This window comes from Balaenoptera borealis (genome assembly GCF_965194805.1).
Source record: "Balaenoptera borealis genome assembly, chromosome: 20".
Classification (NCBI taxonomy): Eukaryota; Metazoa; Chordata; class Mammalia; order Artiodactyla; family Balaenopteridae; genus Balaenoptera; species Balaenoptera borealis.
In genome coordinates this window covers 18,331,210-18,351,268 of record NC_138879.1, presented here as the reverse complement: position 1 = coordinate 18,351,268, position 20,059 = coordinate 18,331,210, and the positions used below count along the sequence as shown (strand labels likewise).

General features: G+C 54.7%; 1 protein-coding gene across 3 annotated transcripts; it reads left to right on the top strand.

Annotated features, from left to right (window-relative positions):
- The first annotated feature begins 1,472 nt into the window (after positions 1 to 1,472).
- On the top strand, positions 1,473 to 20,048 carry CACNB1 (calcium voltage-gated channel auxiliary subunit beta 1). Of its 3 annotated transcripts, none has more exons than XM_082373507.1 (14): positions 1,473 to 1,760; positions 4,200 to 4,286; positions 7,377 to 7,496; positions 8,610 to 8,732; positions 9,298 to 9,434; positions 9,661 to 9,737; positions 11,130 to 11,149; positions 11,414 to 11,494; positions 11,939 to 11,997; positions 12,184 to 12,293; positions 12,446 to 12,597; positions 15,689 to 15,784; positions 16,209 to 16,394; positions 18,146 to 20,048. In XM_082373507.1, exons 1-14 carry the CDS (start codon positions 1,677 to 1,679, stop codon positions 18,605 to 18,607), a joined length of 1,794 nt encoding a protein of 597 aa, XP_082229633.1. In that variant the 5' UTR covers positions 1,473 to 1,676; the 3' UTR covers positions 18,608 to 20,048. The 3 variants fall into 3 exon arrangements, with proteins under 3 accessions (XP_082229633.1, XP_082229632.1, XP_082229631.1); XM_082373506.1 differs by lacking the exon at positions 11,130 to 11,149 and adding an exon at positions 10,146 to 10,300 and having other exon boundaries at positions 1,474 to 1,760; XM_082373505.1 differs by lacking the exons at positions 1,473 to 1,760; positions 4,200 to 4,286; positions 11,130 to 11,149; positions 18,146 to 20,048 and adding exons at positions 5,608 to 5,712; positions 10,146 to 10,300 and having other exon boundaries at positions 16,209 to 16,612.
- Positions 20,049 to 20,059: the final 11 nt, after the last annotated feature.

Genomic DNA, 20,059 nt, shown 5'->3' with positions numbered 1-20,059 from the left:
GTCAGTGTGTTCCACAGTCTCCCCTCCAGCAGAACATAGCAGGTTGGCTTATTTTTTTTTACTTTTGGCCGCACTGGCTTAACGGGATTTTAGTTCCCCAGACCAGGGATTGAACCCAGGCCCTAGGCAGTGAAAGGGCGGAGTCCTAATCACTGGACTGCCAGGGAATTCCCAGGTTGGCTTACTTTAGGGTCTTTGAACCTGCACAAATCTTCTTCATTCTACGTCTCATCTCTCCTCTTTGTGGAGCCCTGGAAGGGGTCAAACGAGGTAACAGGTTCTCCTGTCATGATTAACCCCTGCACAGCACCTTACAGCATCTCCAAACACCCCAGCAATCCATCATTTAATTTCATTTCCCTCTTCTTCCCAGTAATCCCAGGTGACAAAGACACCACAGTACCGGCAAACCCATTTTACAGAAGAGGTGTACTGATCTGTCCAGGGCCACCACCAGAAAGAGCCTGAACCAAGTTGGCACTAAGGTCTCTTGCCAGGATCCCCTACTCTTTTTCTCTCCATAGATCATGGTGGGTGGGGTTCAGGCCTTGGGTATCTGTCCCCAATTCAAGGATGAAGGGGGAGCAACTCTAGGTCAAAAGTCATTAGATCTGGGAGTTTCCTGTTGGCCTAGTGGTTAGGATTCAGAGCTTTCACTGCGGAGGCCCGGCTTTGATCCCTGGTCGGGGAACCGTCCTGCATACCGAACAGCAAGGCCAAAATACAGGGAAAAGAAAAAAAAAAAGGTCATAGATCTGATTTTTGCCAGTCTCTCCTGTCTCAACTCCACATTTCTTCCTTTTTCCTCTCTTTCGAGGAACACAGACCTCACCCAGGCCGACCCCTGGCCTTTTGGAAGGGCTTGGGGGATGTTAGCACTAGGGCAATAGGACTCCTGAGTCCCTAGGATTTCTTGTTGCTGTCTCTGCTGAGACTCCTTTTGGACACCCTCTCCACCCCAGCTTCAGCCTCCAGCCGGCCAGCACCACCATACTGGCGAGGGAGGGGACTTTCCGTTTGGTTCAAGTCGGCCTGGGACTACAGTGGGGAGAAAGGAGTTAAAAGCCGGGTCCCAGGATCACCAGGGCCGTGAAGTTCCGGTGGCCCAAGCTGGAGTGGAATGGGGAGACCAGCTAGGAAGAGCGATTTGGGACGGAAGAGGGGGGCGGTGCCAGCCATGCTAATCCGCGCTTCAGCTCCATCCGCGCCTGCCATCCACTGGTATACGGCACCCCCCACCCCACCCCGCTCTCAGCCCCTTGGCGGGTTTCTAATCTCCCCCATAGTGGGCCACCCTCACCCTAGGCCAGTCAGAGGCTAGCGCCAGCCGGGAGGAACATGCGTCCCTTCCGCCGTCCTCCCATTGTCTGTGCGGAGCCAGCGGAGGGGCTGCGAGGGGCGGGGCCGGGGCCGGAGAAGGAAGGGAGGGAGGGAGGGAGGGGCGGGTGGGAGCGGAGGGGGCGGGGGGAGATGTTGAGCCTTCAGGGACCGAGGAGGCGGCGGCAGCAGAGGAGACAGCGGGAGGAGGGAGGGAAGGCAGGAAGAGGGCAACCGAAGGCCGGGCCAGGTGGCTCGACCGGGTGCTGGCTGCGCTGCTCTCGGTTCCGACGGCCTCTCTCATGCGTTGAGGGCGCCCGGCTGGGCCGGACCGGCGGCCGTAGGGGAGGCTCCTCTCCATGGTCCAGAAGACCAGCATGTCCCGGGGCCCTTACCCATCCTCCCAGGAGATCCCCATGGAGGTCTTCGACCCCAGCCCACAGGTGAGGCGTGGTGGCCGGGATCGAGGGAAGGGGGCCGGTCCCGCGGACCTTGTGGGGTCGGATCGAGGGGGGCCGGGGAAAAAGGGGTTATATGCCCGGCGCCCAGGGGAGAGGGCTGTGCGCCCCCCAGCTCTGCCGGTGAATGATTGATGGGCGCTTGGCCGGGAGTTGTGCTGCGGTTTGGCTGAGCGGGGAGGAGGCGGTCGGGCCGCCTGTCACCCTCGCCTCCTCCTCCTCTCCCACGCGTCAGGGTCTCTGCTGCTCGGGTACCGGCTCCAGTGGGTTGAGAGTGTGGGTGCTGGCGGGGGGACCCGGGGGTTGAAGGAGGCTAGAGAGCGAGCTCAGGCAAAGCGGGGACGCAGAGCACGCTCAGGGGCGCTGGGCGGGTGTGGGTGGGGCGGGGGTGGCCGAGGCGGTGGTCAGAGGGCGGTGCCAGCAGGCCTTCAGAGCTGCAGACACTGGCCCTCGAGGGTGGGGAAGGGGCCAGCTCCGGGCCAGGCCCGCGTCCCAGCCACTTCAGCTCCGCCCCTATATTGGACCACCTCCCCTCCCCCAACAAACACCCACGTTAACCCTCCTCCACCCCATCCCCCCCAGCCCCAGAAAATGCCTCCAAAGTTTGGAAAGTTGAATGGATGCCAACTCACTGTCCTGGAGGGGAAGAAACTGTGTTACCTGGGGGGCGTGGGGATGGGGGTGGTCTGCCGCCCCCCCCACTCACACTTCTCCTGTGCCCCCAGGTTACCCCCAGAAAGGGGTATTCTTGGGTGGGGAGGGTGCCCATGGAGTGACCAGCAAGGTCTGGGGTGGTCGTGCCAGGGGATTTCTCTGGGACGTGTCCTTATCCAACCTGGCAACACCCCAAGGCTAGGATAGCATTAACTCTTTTCTTGCTGTGGCCCGCCTGGAGCAACTGTAACCACCATGATAATGTGGGCACGTGGGGTGTGGGGGTCAGGTCAGACCTAAAAATACCTCCCTTCTCCACCCCAGGCCCCTTGGAGCCTGGGAGGCAGCTGACTGGGGCCTTCCTTTCAGCTGTCCCTTGTCCCTCTGGGTGCCACTCCCTTTTCCTTGCCTGGGATAGTGGTGGTGGTCTGAAAGAGTCTGGGGCTCACTGGGGGAATCCTCTTAAGTTCATAGGGATCCTCAGTCCTCGAGGTTGGAGATATGTCTTGCTGGAGAGAAGGTGATGGGAGGGAGGATTCTCGAAGGGTTCCCAGGTGCCCTTCTCTCCCATCTATCCATCCTCCTCCTTGTACTCAGGCCCAAGGAACCAGAGCCTCTAGTCTTGTCATGGCTTACCTAGCTTCTTTGGCAAAGAAACTCTAGGATGGAGGCTGGGGGCAGGGGTTTGGAGGGCCTGAACCCTCAATGATTCCCCCCCACCCCACTCTAGACAGGCTGGGGGCCAATGTGTATATTTGAATTGGGGAGACCAAAGAAGTAGCCCCCTTTACAGGAGGCCTGGAAATACCTGAATGGGTGGCTGCGTGAGAGGTCAGGCAGTGTCCACCCACCCAAGCCAGGAGCCCAGCCAGTGGGACTGAGCAATTCTTCTCCGAGGCCCTGCAGGGGGCTGTGTCCTAGACTCATCTCGGGGCAGGGCCAAGGGACATTTAGATTGATGCAGCCTGGTGGATATCATGGGGACAGGACGTGAGCATTGGCAGCTGAGGGTTAGAGGGCTTGATCCCTCTTGCCCCCTTGGGGAGAGGTATGATCACTGTGACCGTGACGAGGGGCTGAGAAAAAGTCCTACCAGGATGGAGGCGGGGTGCTAAATCTGCCCCCATGGGTCAGGGTTGGGGTTAGATGTTTACTTTCCAAATACAGTTCCACGCCCCCTACCCCTCCCTGGGAATCTAGTTTCAGGTCTCCAAGAGCTGAGAACTGCAACTCCCCTCCCCACTCTGCAAAAAACAAGGCAAGAGTTGGGCATGGGGAAAGCCAAGCTGGGCCTGGGTTGGCGATTCCTCTTCTCTCTGGGGGCCACAGGCACACTCAGCCCCGCTCTGCTCCAGCTGAGGTAGAGAGGGAGGGAGACTTTCCCAGGGGCTCTCTCCGCACCCCCAGCACCGCAGGCAGCCTCTCCCTCCCCCCTGAGGCCTCTGCAGCCTGCCCAGCGTGTCAATTAGCTTTGCTGCCTAATGAGCCTCCAGCTTCTCAGTGCCTCCCCCTTCCCAGCCTCTCTGGCTTGGTTTGGGGGTTTCTGTGTGTGCTTCCTAGGGCTCTCTTTCACTGTCCCCCACCCCGTGGCTGTGGTCTGGGTTCTCCCTCCCGCTCGGGCTGTACCATCTCAGGAAGAAGATAGAGGGGCGGGCTATTGAGATCAGGGAATGATATTTCCAAGGCTTGGCTGTGGTTCTGGGCCTGATGGGATGAGGGCTGGGAAAGGGCCTTTTTGATTCTACTCTTGTCCCTTCCTGGCTTCTCCAGGGCAAATACAGCAAGAGGAAAGGGCGGTTCAAAAGGTCGGATGGGAGCACATCCTCGGATACAACATCCAACAGCTTTGTCCGCCAGGTAATGGGTAGGCTGGGCTGAGAGGAGGGAGGTGGCTGGTTGGTGGAGACCAGGATTGGTGAGCTGGGTCAGAGGCTTTCTCCAGGCACCCTCCCCCATGTCATTTGTCACCTGCCTAGAACCACCCCATACCCTTACACCCCATGACCTCCTCTGCATATACTGTCAGCTGTACCCACTCCCTCAGCCCCCACCCAATCCCTCCCCCAGCACCAGACACCAGCCCCTGCTGCCTGCCTGCCTGCGTCATCTCATTCAGGGACAGCCTGGCCTGCCTCCTTCTAGCTGGCTTCAGGCTGTCACCCACTCCCCCTGCCGGCTGTCTCCTTCCATGTCCTCCCCCAGAATCTGTGACAGCATGGGGTAGAGGCAGGTCCTAAGAAATGAGGAGCCAGGACATTTGGGTCCCTGGAGCCCTGATTAGGTATGGATCAGGGAAACGCCCTCCTCACATCCAGATGTGACTGTTCTTTAATACGCAGAGAGAGAAAGTGTGTTGAGGGAGGTGGAGGAGAGGCAGGAGGAAGTTGATATTAGAGAGGACTTTAGTCCAGCATCCCTGAATGAAGGGGGGTAGTGTAGCTGAATGGCTTTCTGGGGTTTTCTGTTCTCCCATCAGGAAGATGCTGTTCTCATCTCTGTTCTAACTCTCAACCCCAGGCCATCTCAGGCTCAGGGAGAAGCAGTGAGAGAGAGCTATGTAGTTGCTATGACTACAGAGCATCTCAACAAAGCCTGGTACCCAAAAAAGGCAAGAGGGGCTTAGGATCAGACAAGGAAAGGAGTACATTGAAGAAAAAATGGGCAGCATGTGAGGGCAGAGGACAGTAGGGAAGTCAGCCCCCATCCCCGCCTGCCCCCCCACCGCCGGGCCAGGAGAGAGAGGGTGATGCCAGGCAGATCCACTACAGATTGGAGAGAGGCCCTTCTCTTCACTTCTTCTGTCTCCACGACACTTGGCACATGTGAGCCCGGGCCTGACTTGAGAGGGTCAGGAAAGGGGCTCTTCATCCCAGCATCTCCATACAAACACGAAGTCCTTTCTTTGATCTTTCCCTCATCCCCCGTGTTGCAGGACTGGGCCGGGGCCGGGGCTAGGAAGAATGACACTGTGCTCAGTGGAGCCCCTCTTGACAGAAAAGGGCCTCATTCCTTCAGTGTTTGCCGACCCAGGGGATCAGACCCCAGTCTCCAATCCTTCCTCCTCTTAGCTCTCCAGCTCTGACCCCCTGTAGGTGGCAGGGAGTGGGGGGGCAGTCCTTGCCACATCTCTGAGCTAAATATACCCTAGCAGTTTGCACATGTAGCAACTCTGCTTGTAACCTGAGCCCCCTGGGGGAACGGGCAGTTTGGGCCACCCCCTAGGCCAGCAGGGCCAGGCACTGAGGGCGCCGGGATGGAGGCGCCCAACCGGACCCTCGTAGTGGTGAGCTGGGGATAGAGTGAAGGTGGGGGGAGGTGGGAGCAGCCCCTCAGGAAAGCTGGTGGGAGGCCTTCACTCCAGCCTGTCTCCTTGCCTCACTGTTTCCTTGTCTCCCGCCATTTGTGGGTGTGTGTGTGTGTGTGTATGTGTGTTTGTGTGTGTGTTGGGGTCAGTAAGTGTCTCTCTGCCACTCCATCTCTGGGTCTGTTCCCCTGGCTCTCCTGGCATCTGTCTTTCTGACTCTGAGTGCTCCCGTCAGGAGGGGTGGAGAGTGGTAGATTAACTGGTTTTCACTCTCTTTCCTTTGCATCTCTTTTCCAGCTTCTTTTAGTACCCCACCCACCCCCCACCTTTCCCCGCTCCACTCTCCCATTTTCATGATTTGATGGGCAGCTGTACTCACTGATGCACCAGGGCGCTCTGGGGAGGTGGGAATTGGTCTTCTCTCTTTCCCAGCTTCCCTCCATACGAAGCTAATGGGCATTCCTGGCCAGGTGACCCTTTCCTGTCTTCAGGAAAGAACCCCCTCACCTCTGTAGTCTTGTTCTTTCTTCAGGTCCCCTCCTGCCCTTTGTAGCAACGCCACCGCTGCACGGTCACACAAATCCACACCTCCTGGCTCCTGCCCTCACATGCCCTCAGGGACACAGACACTGAGGGCGTCCCCCCGTTCCGCCCCATATGCACACACGTGTACCTGTGTGCATTCAGTCATACACACCAGGACATACCATAGAACATACCCTTGAAGTTGCACATCCAAGCACATCCGTGAATTAGCATGTTCATTCACGCCCTGGGTCTGGACAGGCTATGCGTGTCTTACACATGTGCCTGCATCACTGAGGGAGTTCCTTGTGCTCTGGGATGGTCGGTGTGATCAAGGCCTGCTTCCTGGCACACCCAGACTTCTGAGCCTGCCTTAACCCTGGCAGCCGGCAGCCCTAGTACTGAGGAAAGGCCTGCTCGTGTCCTTCTCTTAACTTGCCTCTTCTTGCACCACCCCAGGAATCTTGGGTTCTTTTTTGTATCTTATGAGAGCCTGAGGGCTGGGGCTCCCCAGCTTCTGGAAGAGGAGGTAGGATTCTATCTTTCCTCACCCTTGAGCAGAAAATGGCAAATTTTTGTGTGGCCCTAGCCCATGGAGCAGGCTGCCCATTGCCGCCAGTGCCGAGAGCTCAGGCCTAAGCTGGTGGCTACAGCCCCTGGAAGGACTCACTGGGCCTGTGCTGAGTCTATCTCAGCCGGTGCTTTCTGGGGTTTTCTGTTCTCCCATCAGGAAGATGCTGTTCTCATCTCTGTTCTAACTCTCAACCCCAGGCCTGGGGGCAGGGGAGGGAAGGAGGAGCAGGGAGTGGAGGAGGAGACTGCACTCCACCCCTGCGCTGTGCCCCTATCAGGTTCCTACCCCTCCCTGGGCCCCCAGCAGCTGTCCTTGGACCGGCCATAATCCCCTGCTTGCTGCTGTCACCCTTCCTAGGGCCACACTCTTTCCAGGGGCCTGCAGACCTCATTCTCCGGCTCTTTCCATCTTATACCACCTCCTCCTAGCCCTTGTGGTATCATGCCGGGCTGGCTGGGGCTTGAGGCATCCACGACGGGTGCCTTCCAAGGCCCAGGAGCTGGGGAGGCAGCGTTGGCCCTGAGCTGGCCCTGTCTGTTTTCAGGGATCAGCAGAGTCCTATACCAGCCGTCCGTCAGACTCCGATGTGTCTCTGGAGGAGGACCGGGAAGCCTTAAGGAAGGAGGCAGAGCGCCAGGCATTAGCCCAGCTCGAGAAAGCCAAGGTGAGAAAGATGGGAAGGGCTGTGCTGGCATTATTCCCCTTACCCCAGACCTCAGAGACAGCCTGGACAGACCCAGGGTCAAGTCTTGGCCCAGCCACTTCCTAGCTCATGTACCCCTCTGATGTGCCTCTGTCTTTCACCTGTAAAGTGTAAGCTATAATACCTGCCTCCTTATAAAGTACAATAAGTGCCTAATTTCTACACATAATAGGAGCTAAACATTTCCACTCATTTCTGGAGTCAAATTTTCTGGGCTCTTATTAGCTGTGTGATCTTAGGCAAGTCACTTAACCTTTCTGAACTTTAGTCTCCTCATTCATTAAAATGAATATGGTGGGAGTTCCCCGGAGGTCCAGTGGTCAGGACTCAGCACTTTCACTGCCGTGGCCCCGAGTTCAATCCCTGGTCGTCGGGGAACTATGATCCCACAAGCCACGTGGTGCAGCAAAAAAAAAAAAAGAAAAGAAAAAAAACCAAAAAATGAATACGGTAATAGTACTTAACTTCATTGGGTTTTTGTAATGAATAAATGAGATAATGGGTGTGAAACATATAACACAGTACCTGTTACACTACACAGTAGCTGCTATCATTATTATTACTATTATTTGCTCTTATTGTTGTTGTTGCTATTATTATTATTCCTTCTTGGTGTTATTCTGGGCTCTCCATTCCCTGATGCCCCCCTCCACCCTGAGAGGACTGAGTTCTATGGTTTGCTTTTTTTTTTTTTATTGTGAAATTTAATATATGCATTAAAAAACTGCATAAGCCATTCAGTATATGCTTTTATTTAAAAAAAATTTTTTTTGAAGTATAGTTGATTTACAATGTTGTGTTAGTTTCAGGTGTACAGCAAAGTGATTCAGTTATACATATATGTGTATATTCTTTTTCAGATTCTTTTTCATTATAGGTTATTACAAGATTTTGAATATAGTTCCCTGTGCTATACAGTAGGTCCTTGTTGTTTATCTATCTTATGTATAGTAGTGTGTACAGTATATGTTTTAATAAACAATTTACAAAACCAACCTCTCCATAATCACCACCCCAGTCAGGAAGTTGTACGTCCCATTGTGATTTAACCCTCTGGTTTTCCTCTTCCTCTAGACCAAGCCAGTGGCATTTGCTGTGCGGACAAATGTCGGCTACAACCCATCTCCAGGGGATGAGGTGCCTGTTCAGGGAGTGGCTATCACCTTCGAGCCCAAGGACTTCCTGCACATCAAAGAGGTGGGGATGTGTTGGCATCTGGAGGGAGGGCAGGGTAGTGGGTGCCAGGAGAGGGGCTGTCAGAGCTCTAGTGGAAAAAGACTTCTGAGCCAAGCAGAGCTGGGCTAAATCTGCTGTGTGACCTTAGGCAAATCTTTCCACCTCTCTGAGCTTCGCATTTTTCATTGGTAAAATGGGATGGTAATGCCTAGGTCACAAGGTTGTTGGGAAGGTTTGTGATGAGGCCCGTCAGTGGGGTGGCAGTGTGCCAGGCACGTGGAGATGCCAGCATTTACTTCTCTCCCTACCTTTCCAGGGTAGGGCTGGCACATGGGGGAGGAAGGACTCTCAGAACGGGGATGTGCTCGGGGGTGTGGGTGGTCCATGGTACAAGAGGATGCTGGTTCCGGAGAGTCCTGAGAATTGGGGGCTGTAATCAGAGGCTGGTGCCAGGGCTGTTTGAGGGTGCCGCCCCCTGGGCGGGGTAGGCAAGTCTGGGGGTGGTGTCCCCTGGAGCTGGCTGCTGGCTTGTACCTCTAATCTCCCTCTTGGTCTCCCCCACCCCACCTGCCGTTGTCGTTTGCAGAAATACAATAATGACTGGTGGATTGGGCGACTGGTGAAGGAGGGCTGTGAGGTTGGCTTCATCCCCAGCCCTGTCAAACTGGACAGCCTGCGCCTGCTGCAGGAACAGAAGCTGCGCCAGAACCGCCTCAGCTCCAGGTGTTTGGCTGGGGGCAGGGCACCTCCGGGAGAGGCCAGCCAGCCAGCCAGGAGTAGGCCCTAAGGGTTGACGTGTTGCCCTGAGGACACAAAACTGTCTGTGGCATCACCAGTGGGGCTGGCAAATGAGGGCGGGGAGCAGGGGCCAGCCTGTGAGAGAACAGATCCCCCACCCTCACGCCCACCTCCTTTGCTCACGGCTCCATTTGCCTCTCTGCCCACACAGCAAATCAGGTGACAACTCCAGCTCCAGTCTGGGAGACGTGGTGACTGGCACCCGCCGCCCCACGCCCCCTGCCAGTGGTAAGAGCTGCCGCCACGCCACGGGGTCGGGTGGAGCTCCTGGGTGGGGTGGTCTCCCCACTGCCTGTCCCCTCCTTTCCCTGCAGTTGGGGGTACCCCAATCCTGAGTCCTCCAGACACATCCGGTGGTACCCCCTCCATGAAGAGCAGGACACCCCACAAGCTGGGCCTGTCCATCAGCGCCCATTCTGTCATGTCTCTACTCTCCCATTTCTTTGGTAGCTCCATCTCTCTGCCTGACTGCCCTGCCCCCGCCCCCCCATTCATTTCTCCCAGCCCTGTTCCATTCACCTCTTCTTCTTTCTTTTTTCCCCATCCCATCCCTGCGTTTTGTACTTGTGTCTCCATGTCCATCTCACTCCTCCCCACCTCGCCTCCTTCCTCCCTCATCCTGACTCTCCGGTCCAGGTAATGAAATGACTAACTTAGCCTTTGAACTAGACCCCTTAGAGTTAGAGGATGAGGAGGCAGAGCTCGGTGAGCATAGTGCCTCTGCCAAGACTAGCGTTAGCAGTGTCACCACCCCGCCACCCCACGGCAAGCGCATCCCCTTCTTCAAGAAGGTAATTCTTGCTGGGTTCTTGCGATAGGGGAGGTCAGAGCCCAGCGCTTTGGCGGGGGAGGGGGGCTGGAATGGATTCCGATGTGGTATCAGCCTGATTCTATGGGAATCAGGCCTTCCTGCCAAGGAGGAGGGAAGGGTAGAATGGCACCAAGAATGGGCACGTCTGTCTCCACCCACAACTCCACCCTGGCCCACTTCCCCGGAAGGGATGGTTCTTGCAGTGGAAGCACCCTTTCTCTGGGAAGGCTGCCCCCGCCCCTCAGCTGAAAGCAGGGTCTGGGTAATGAGACCTGACCTTTCCCCGTCACTGCCAGTGGGATAGTCCATGTTTACCCCCACTCCCACATGTGAAGGGGAAAGTGGAATGGTGACCCTTCTTGGCCCTTTTCGGACTCCATGGGGCTAGGGTGGGCACACGGGGATCTCCTGGCTGCAGAGCAGGACAGTTAACGTACCCTTAAAATGGGCAGTTTGGCCTGCCCTGGGGCCAGGAGATGGGCACCAAATTAGAGGCTGTCACTCTTCCCAGCTTTTTCCAAGACCCAGAAAGGGGGTACAGGATGTCTGAATATTCCCAAGTTCACTGGACTGGCTGTCAGTCCTGCTCCCAGCCCTGATCCAGGGCCATCTCTGGCTCCCCCTTGGCACGGGGTCCCATCCCCTCTCTCTGGCTCTGTCTGTCACTAACACGCATGCCCTGTTATCTCTCCTCGTCTGCCCGCTCTCCCTCCCTCTCTTGTCCTGGCTCCTCCCTTGCCCTCTGCCCCTGCCTGGGTACCTTCCCCTTTTTCCTCCCCCTCCCTCCTCTTGGCAATCTCTGGACCCAGCCAAACAGAAGCAGAAGTTGGTGAGTATCACAGCTTTCTGTGTCCCCCTCCCCACCCCCTGGGATGAGCTAAGGGGACCTTCTAACACCCATTCCCATATCTGCCCCCCTTTTCCCCAACCCTTCCTGGTTCTCCCTCGCCATACCTCCCCACCCCACCCCGATCCCCACGTCTGGACTTTGGGACCAGGGGGAGGAAAGGATGCATGAGGGAGCCTGGAGGTGGGGGAAGAGGGGCTGATGCCATCTCCACTCTGGGGTTTCCCCTCCCTGCTTCCCCCCCAGACAGAGCATGTGCCCCCCTATGACGTGGTACCTTCCATGAGGCCCATCATCCTGGTGGGACCGTCGCTCAAGGGCTATGAGGTAGGAGCCCCTAGAGGCGAGTGGACCCAGAGGGGCCCAGACCTCCAGAAAGACTCCATAGAAAGGTCTTCAGACCCCAGAGAGATCCCCCAGCAGGGCCCTCCCAGGGTTTCCTCCCCAGAGGGCTACAGACCTTCAGAGACACCCCCCTCCATGGGGGGCCCAACCCCCAGGGAGACCCCAGAAGGGTCTAGTCCTCTCAAAAAAACCCCAGAAAAGTCCTCCCAGAGATCCCACCTAAAAGGATCTTTGCAATCAGAGACCCCAGTGGAGGCCCCTCAGGCTCAAAAGAACTGCCCCCTCCCCCCAACAGGGACTTACTCATCTCAGGGATTTAAGAAGAAAATGGAATGTCAGGGGGCAAATACCTAGCAGTCCACCCTCCCTGAGGGGCTTTAAACACCTGACCTCTCCTCCCCCCTACCCCACTCCCCGCAACCTCAGGTTACAGACATGATGCAGAAAGCTTTATTTGACTTCTTGAAGCATCGGTTTGATGGCAGGTAAGACCCTGGGAGCCGGCTCTCCACTCCCACCATGGTTCTCTGCTGCTGGGGATGGGCAGGGTGGCTTGAATGACAATCCTGGAACTCTAGGATTGAGGGATAAGAGGCTGTCCTGGAGCCTGGGGAGTAGGCAGGGCATTCTAAGCCACCCTGACCCCTGGCTCCTCTTGCCCCATCCCCCAGGATCTCCATCACTCGTGTGACAGCGGACATTTCCCTGGCTAAGCGCTCAGTCCTCAACAACCCCAGCAAACACATCATCATCGAGCGTTCAAACACACGCTCCAGCCTGGGTGAGCCCACCCCTTAACTCCACCCCCACCCCTGCTCTGGGGCCAGATGTGGGAGGGGGGGAGGGGGGCATCTCCAGAAATGCTCTATTTGCCCATGGCCTCCTGGGAGGCCCCCTTACATTTCCCCCTGCCCCATGACTCCATTCTCCCAGCTGAGGTTCAGAGCGAGATCGAGCGAATCTTCGAGCTAGCCCGGACCCTTCAGTTGGTTGCTTTGGACGCCGACACCATCAACCACCCAGCCCAGCTCTCCAAGACCTCACTGGCCCCCATCATTGTTTACATCAAGATCACCTCTCCCAAGGTGGGTGCAGGAGTCTGACCCTATTGGAGACAGGAGTGCTCTGGTTGGGCTGCCTGTGTATAAACCCCAGGCACTGCTTACTAACTGTGTGACTTAATCTCCTCGAGCCCAGATTCCCTGCTCTGTCGAACTCCATTGTCTGGATATTGTGAAGATTCAACCTAATGTGAATACTTAGCACTTAGAAAGGGTCTGGTATAATATACCTGGTCATGTTTTTTTTTTTTTTTAAACTCATTTATTTATTTATTTATTTATTTTTGGCTGTGTTGGGTCTTCGTTGCTGTGCGTGGGCTTTCTCTAGTTGCGGCGATCGGGGGCTACTCTTCGTTGCGTTGCACGGGCTTCTCATTGCAGTGGCTTCTCTTATTGCGGAGCACAGGCTCTAGTCGCACGGGCTTCAGTAGTTGTGACACATGGGCTCAGTTATTGTGGCTCGCGGGCTCTAGAGTGCAGGCTCAGTAGTTGTGGTGCACGGGCTTACTTGCTCCGTGGTATGTGGGAGCTTCCCAGACCAGGGATAGAACCCATGTCCCCTGCATTGGCAGGCGGACTCTTAACCACTGCGCCACCAGGGAAGTCCCCCTTGTCATGTATTAACTATTTTAAATATTATTATTAGGGTCATGCAGGCCAGTCCCCTGTCTCTACTTTGTTGACTTCTTCTCCTTAGTCCAGAAAACAGAAAGAATTCTGTGCTTTCTGTCCCAGTGTCACCCAGCTACTTGGTGGCGGGTAAAGACCTTTCCTGTCTTTCGATTTCAGCCCTTTTTGCTGCACTGCCTTCATGTAGGCCTTGATAGAGATGAAATCGGTAGGAAGGCTGATTTACTTCCTGGTCATATAGCGGCTCCATTAGTTTTCCCTCCTAGACATTAGTAGGGGTTTGAGAAACATGGAAGGTGAGCTTAGGTGAAGGATTTGAAATGAGAAGACAGCATGGGGTTCAAATCCTAGCTCTGATTGGCTTATTTTTATTTAATTAATTAAATCTTGGTTTTGGTTTTTTGGGTTGTATTTTATTGAGCTTGTGATCTTGGGGGGATTATTTAGTCTTTGCACCTCAATTTCTTTACCTACAAAATGGGAATTATAATCATTCTCATATGTTATTATTGAGAGGGTTGGAAGTAATGATGTGAAGAGCCCAGAGTTCTGTCTGACTGATGAAGGCAACCAGAGGTGGTAACTGTTAACATCTTATGCTAGCACCCAGTTTCTTTTTCTTTTTTTTAATATTTATTTATTTGGCCGCTCTGGATCTTAGTTGCGGCACACGGAATCGTCATTGCCACCTGCGGGATCTTCGTTGCAGCACACGGGATCTTTAGTTGCGGCATGCGGGATCTAGTTCCCCGACCAGGGATCGAACCCTGGTCCCCTGTGTTGAGAGTCTTAGCCACTGGACCACCAGGGAAGTCCCTGAGCACCCAGTTTCTTAATCTTTCTGAGTCCTAAGTTTCTAATGAGCATAAAGGGGGTGATGGGATTTAAGTACTTCCTGGGGTGGTTGAAAGGATCAAATGAGACAATGGCTGCAAAAACACTTTGTGAACTAGAAAGTTAACAGACACTTCCATTGCCCCCACTGAGCACTGACTGAGGTTAAGGGTGGGGACTCCGGAATCAGACTGCCTGAGTTTAGGTACCAGTGCTACCACTTACCGGCTCTGTGCTCTTTTGGCAAGTCACCTAACTTCTCTATGCTTCAGTTTCCTCATCTGCAAAATAGGAATCCTCAAATGGTGCTTGTGAAGATTAAATAAACAAATTAACCACGCAAAGTGCCTGGTACCTACTAAGCACTGTATCTATTCTTTTTTTTTTTTTTTTTTAGATTTTTATCTTGAAATAATTTCAAATTTACGGAAGAGTTGTAAGAATAGTAGGACTATCTTTGAATACCCTTCACTCAGATTCACTACTTTTTTAACAGCTTTATTGAAATAAAATTCACATGCCATTCAATTCAGCCATTTAAAGTATACAATTTAATTTTTTTCAGACTCACTAATTTTGAACATTTTGCCACATTTACTTTATGTATGTATGTATTATGTATATGTGCGCTTATATATGTGTATCTTTTTTCCTGAACTATTTGAGAGTAAGTTGTAGATATTGTATGCCTTTATCCCTAAATATTTCAACATGTATTTCTTAAGAACAAGGACATTAACTTACATAACCACAGTACAATTGTCAAATTTAAGAAATCTTATCTAAAATACTGTCCATCTTCAGTTTTCACCAGTTGTCCCAATAATGCCCCTTATAGCAATTTCCCCTTCAATCCAGGATCATGTGTTGCATTTAGTTGTTATATCTCTTTATAGTCTTTAAGCTGAAAAATTTCCTCAGCCTTTCTTGGATTTTCATGACACTGACATTTTTTTAAGAGTACAGATCACTTATTTTGTAGATTGTTCCTCGGTGTGGGTTTGTCTGATGTTTCCCCATGACTAGATTTAGGTTTTACGTTTCAGGTAGGAACATCACCAAAGTGATGTGTCCTTCTGAGTGCGTTGAATCAGGAAGCACAGGATGTCGGTTTGTTGTATCATTAGTGCTGTTAACTTTGATCACTTAGTTAAGGTTGTAGCTTTATGTTTAGCTATTATCATCATTATTACTGTTATCACTGAGATGAGAATAATAATAGTGGCTGCATAATGGCATTATTGTCAGGACTAAATAAATTGATTGTGTAAAAAGCACAGAATAGTGCCAGTACATAGCACGTGTCCCTATAAAGGATGGCTACTGCTGTTTACGTGGAGGGGAAGTTGGCCCAGAGAATGAAGCCTATAAAGGTTACAGGGGTTGGGAAGGAGAATCACCGCCCTTCATACAGCCACTGCTGGAACTTCCCAGGACAGGCTGGCATGAGACCCAGGAGAGAGCCTGAGCACTGTGTAGGATGGACACAGGACTGGTGAGGTCATTTCTGAAGAGGCGGCCAGGGCTGAGAGTCATGGAACATCCCCTGGCCCCGATACTGTCTCTCCACACTGGCTGCAACCAGGACCTGCCTCTCCGGCTTGGTGCATTGCATGGTCCCTCTAGCTCCTCTTCTCCCCCCACAAACCAGGTTCTTCAGAGGCTCATCAAGTCTCGAGGGAAGTCTCAGTCCAAACACCTCAATGTGCAAATAGCAGCCTCGGAGAAGCTCGCGCAGTGTCCCCCCGTGAGTGCTCAGACCCAGGGGAAGGGAAGGGGCAACGTTTGGGTTCTCCGGGTGTCCTCTGGCCTGCATGAGAGAGTGACCGGGGACGCCTGGGCGGGGTCCAGAGATGCAGGCGGGTTTTCTGGGAAAAGGGTGCTGGACGTTCAAGTCCCAGAAGCACCACTTCTCTGTGGGGAGTTAAGCCCCTCTCCACGCCTTGGTTGCCTTATATCTAGAATGAGGGAGTTGGAGTGTTGGGGTACCAAGACCTCTTGTAGTTCTGTCGATTTATCTATCTAAGAGCCCTCCTCTTCCTGGACATCCAGAGGTTTCTTTTTAACTTTGTCCTTCAACCCCTTGACTCCACCCACTGCCCCAGGCCACACCCTCACCCCTTGGTCATGCCCAGCTCATCCCAGCCCTGCCCTTAACCCCGCCTCCACAGGAAATGTTTGACATCATCCTGGATGAGAATCAATTGGAGGATGCCTGCGAGCATTTGGCCGAGTACTTGGAAGCCTATTGGAAGGCCACACACCCGCCCAGCAGCACTCCGCCCAATCCGCTGCTGAACCGCACCATTGCTACTGCAGCCCTTGCTGCCAGCCCTGCCCCTGTCTCCAACCTCCAGGTACAGGTGCTCACCTCACTCAGGAGAAATCTCAGCTTCTGGGGAGGGCTGGAGGCCTCGCAGAGGGCCAGGGCGGCGCCCCAGCAGCAGGAGCACACCGTGTAGGTGCCCCGCCCATGTCCCCTCCCGCCCAGGGCTCGGAACTGAGGAACTGAGCACAGTGAACACGGGCAAGGAAGGGAAGAGTTTTATTTTGTAAAAAACAGTGATGAGTGGCAGCTTCTGGTGTCTGTGGTTTTTGATGGGATTGGGGCTGGCTGGTGGGGCCTCCCTGGGCCTGGTCCCATAGGAACATATCTGCTGCCCTGGGGGCTTTTGCCTTGGGGGCCTCGTAGGATAAGTGACTAGGAAGAAACAGAGGGAAATCAACATATGTTTGCTGGACTCTACACCCATTTTAGACCCAACAGAGGTCACAGCATTTTAGACGCAACAGACCAGGGGCCCTCAAACGCAGGGAATCCCACAGAGCAGGGCCATTCAAACCAGAGAAACTGCCCCCTCCTCCAGAGCCCTAATCTCAGGAGACTTCTCAGTAGGGACCCAAAATGAAGCATCTTCCATGAGTTGAACCTTCCATCCTTCTCCCAGTTAAACAGATTCCAGGAAAGACCCTCCTGTGGGTTCTCCACCCTGCCTTGGTCTCCTCCCATGGGAGCCAAGGCCTATCTCTGAGGTCAAACCATTAAGTATTGGGTTCTAGATTAGAACCAGAAGAAACCCATGAAATCATTCTAGACCATTGCTTTTCAAATTTGTTTTCAGCACCAGAGCCCATTTGTTCACTGAATCTTGTGTGGAAGCTCAGTATGTAGACAAAGCATCCTTGCTCTGCTCAGAGGGAGCTAGTGGCTTGGCCTCCATTTCACTTCCACGGGGACCCCTGAAGCACTCTGTGCCCTGTCCAGCCACCCCAGATCTCCAGGGAATAGTTTGGAAATTGCTGCTCTTGTCTAATCCCCGTCACACCACCACAGAGACACTGGGCCACTGAGACAGGAGTCACTTGCTCAGGGTCACACAGCTTGAAGTAGCAGGGAATGGGGCTAGAACCCAGGCCTCTTTGCACCCCACCTAGCAGCCTCTATGGCCATCTTCATGTGGCATTTGGTGCTGAGGACATTGGGCCATCTCATTGTTGCCAGTGGGGGATAGAGACCCATCAGCCTTCCCCAGCCTGCAGCTTTGAGTCTTTGTTGGGGGCAGGGGAGGAATCCTATCAACCTTGGAGACTTTGTCATCTGACTAGGCAATGGGGTGGGGGGAAGTGTGGGGTTCCGGAAGCCTGTGATTAGGGTCTGGTTGGGCTGAAGGAGCTGGCTGAAATCCCCCCTTAGTATATTTGGGAAACTGGGGCAATGACTAACCCAATCAACCACTAACGAGTGGCAATACTAATGAGCTGTTAATGATGATTTAGCCCAAGACAGCATTAATGTGTGCCTTGAGGAATTGATGACTAATTGTTCGTGGGCTCTCTACCATGGTTACCAGGAGAGTTCATGCCTTCACCCACCTTAGGAAGGTCCGGTGCCCCCTCTCCTAGTGGAGGAGCAAATGCCTTGAATTCTGTCCTCTGACTCTCTGGCTGGGCTCCAGAGCCGTTTGCCGGCTGCCCATCCCCTAGGGTCACCCTCCTCTCCTTCAGCCAGGCTGGGTGTCTTGGTGCCCTCACTAACCTGCCTTGCTTTGTTGTGTTTCTCTCACTCCTGCCTGATCTGCATGGTGTGTGCCGTCTGCCTGCTAACCAGGGACCATACCTTGCTTCCGGGGACCAGTCGCTGGAACGGGCCACCGGGGAGCACGCCAGTGTGCACGAGTACCCGGGAGAGCTGGGCCAGCCCCCAGGCCTTTACCCCAGCAGCCAGCCGCCAGGCCGGGCGGGCACCCTGCGGGCACTGTCCCGCCAAGACACGTTTGATGCCGACACCCCTGGCAACCGAAACTCTGCCTACACGGAGCTGGGAGACTCGTGTGTGGACATGGAGACTGACCCCTCCGAGGGGCCAGGGCTTGGAGACCCTGCAGGGGGCAGCACTCCACCAGCCCGACAGGGATCCTGGGAGGATGAGGAAGACTATGAAGAGGAGCTGACCAACAACCGGAACCGCGGCCGGAATAAGGCGCGCTATTGCGCAGAGGGCGGGGGTCCAGTTCTGGGGCGCAACAAGAATGAGCTGCAGGGTTGGGGGCGGGGTGTCTACATCCGCTGAGAGGCAGGGGCCACACAGTGGGAGGAAGGGCTCTGAGCCCAGGGGAGGGGGTGGGGACAGAGGGGCTCACCACTGCGGATGTATCTTGCCTCCAGGGGGCGCTGTCTCCCTCCTTTCAGATGCCTTTGCTCAAATGTTTGGGGTTTCTTTGGTGGTAGCGTTCCAACCAGCTCCTGGGACTCCCTTAAGCCTCAGCGGTAGGTTTTTACCTACATGCTGTGGGTGCATGGGGGGATGACAACCTTCCTGCAGTATCCCCTCCCCCACCTCAGGGGGCTCTCTCCCCTCACCCAGAGAAAAGGTGCAGTTCCTTAACTCCTTCTACTCCAGGCTCTAAATGAGTGTCCTAAAATGGGGTGGCCCTTTCTTCTTCCAACCTGGAGTATTTGGGAAGGGTAGGGGGGCTTTTCCTGGAGAGGGAGACCACAGACTCTTTCCCATGAGGTCTGTCTTCCCCAAGCCCCAGATCCAGGGTCCTTCACCATGCCCACCCCTCCCCCTAGCTTCCTGGCAGCATTGTCTGGGAGGTGAAAGCTACAGCATTGGAAGCCCCACCGGGATCTCGTCTTCGGGAGTGGTCTGGGTAGAAGCTGGCAGGCATCAGATGTAGTGCCCTGTGCCTGCCCAGGACCTAGAACCCTGAGGAGGGGGCAACCTGTGATGCTGCTACCCACCCCACCACCTCCATGCCTCAAGGCTTTGCCTACCCCAGGAATGAGCTTTGCCTACAACATCCCTTGCCTGCAGCCATCAGAAGAGGGGGCCCCTCTGCATCTGAGCCCCCCCATCCCCTTGTCACCTGGGTGTGGAGCCCATGGAACACTCTGGTCCAGCTCATTTTGAAACCAAAAAACTGCTTCACTTTCACCCTGAGGCCCCAGGGGAGAGGCCCTGTGGGTTGGTGCCCCAGAGGTAATCGTCACCCCAGGGGTTGCCTCAGGACCTCGGATCTCCCCCGGGGGGCTTGGCTGCTGCTGCTGCCGCTGCTGCTCTGTATCTGCCTCTTGTGATCCCGTCCTTTACCCACGTCCACGGCCCCCAGGAGAGGCCTTGGTACCCCCTCTGCCCTGGATCGTCCCTCTGCCTAGCATCCCGTAGCCCAGCAGCCCTGCCCCCCACCCCCACCAGCACCCAGCTGGGCCAGAGAGAGCCGATTGTGCCAACGAGGACTGGGCCCTGCCTGGCTGCCCGCCTCAGGGATGGGCGCCTCATGCCTGTCTCGCCACCTCCTGTGCCAATGTTGTCCCCCCCACCCCCCACCCCCACCCTGGGGTGGGGCGCAGCTTCCACTTACTGGTTAGAAGAGACCACTGCCCAACCTTTCCCCTTCCTGTCTGGTGTCCTGTGCCCCCATCTGTCTGTCTGTTCGTCTGTACTCCCCTAGGAGAAGTATTTTGCCACATATAAAACCGCCGTCCTGTCCTTTGCGGCCACCTCCTGAGCCTGCTTCTT

Coding starts and splice junctions, on each gene's coding strand:
- CACNB1 (XM_082373506.1), top strand. CDS start 1,677: ATGGTCCAGAAGACCAGCATGTCCCGGGGCCCTTACCCATCCTCCCAG. Junction 9,435..9,660: donor CAGAACCGCCTCAGCTCCAG/GTGTTTGGCTGG, acceptor CTGCCCACACAG/CAAATCAGGTGACAACTCCA. Junction 12,598..15,688: donor TCAAGATCACCTCTCCCAAG/GTGGGTGCAGGA, acceptor CCCACAAACCAG/GTTCTTCAGAGGCTCATCAA.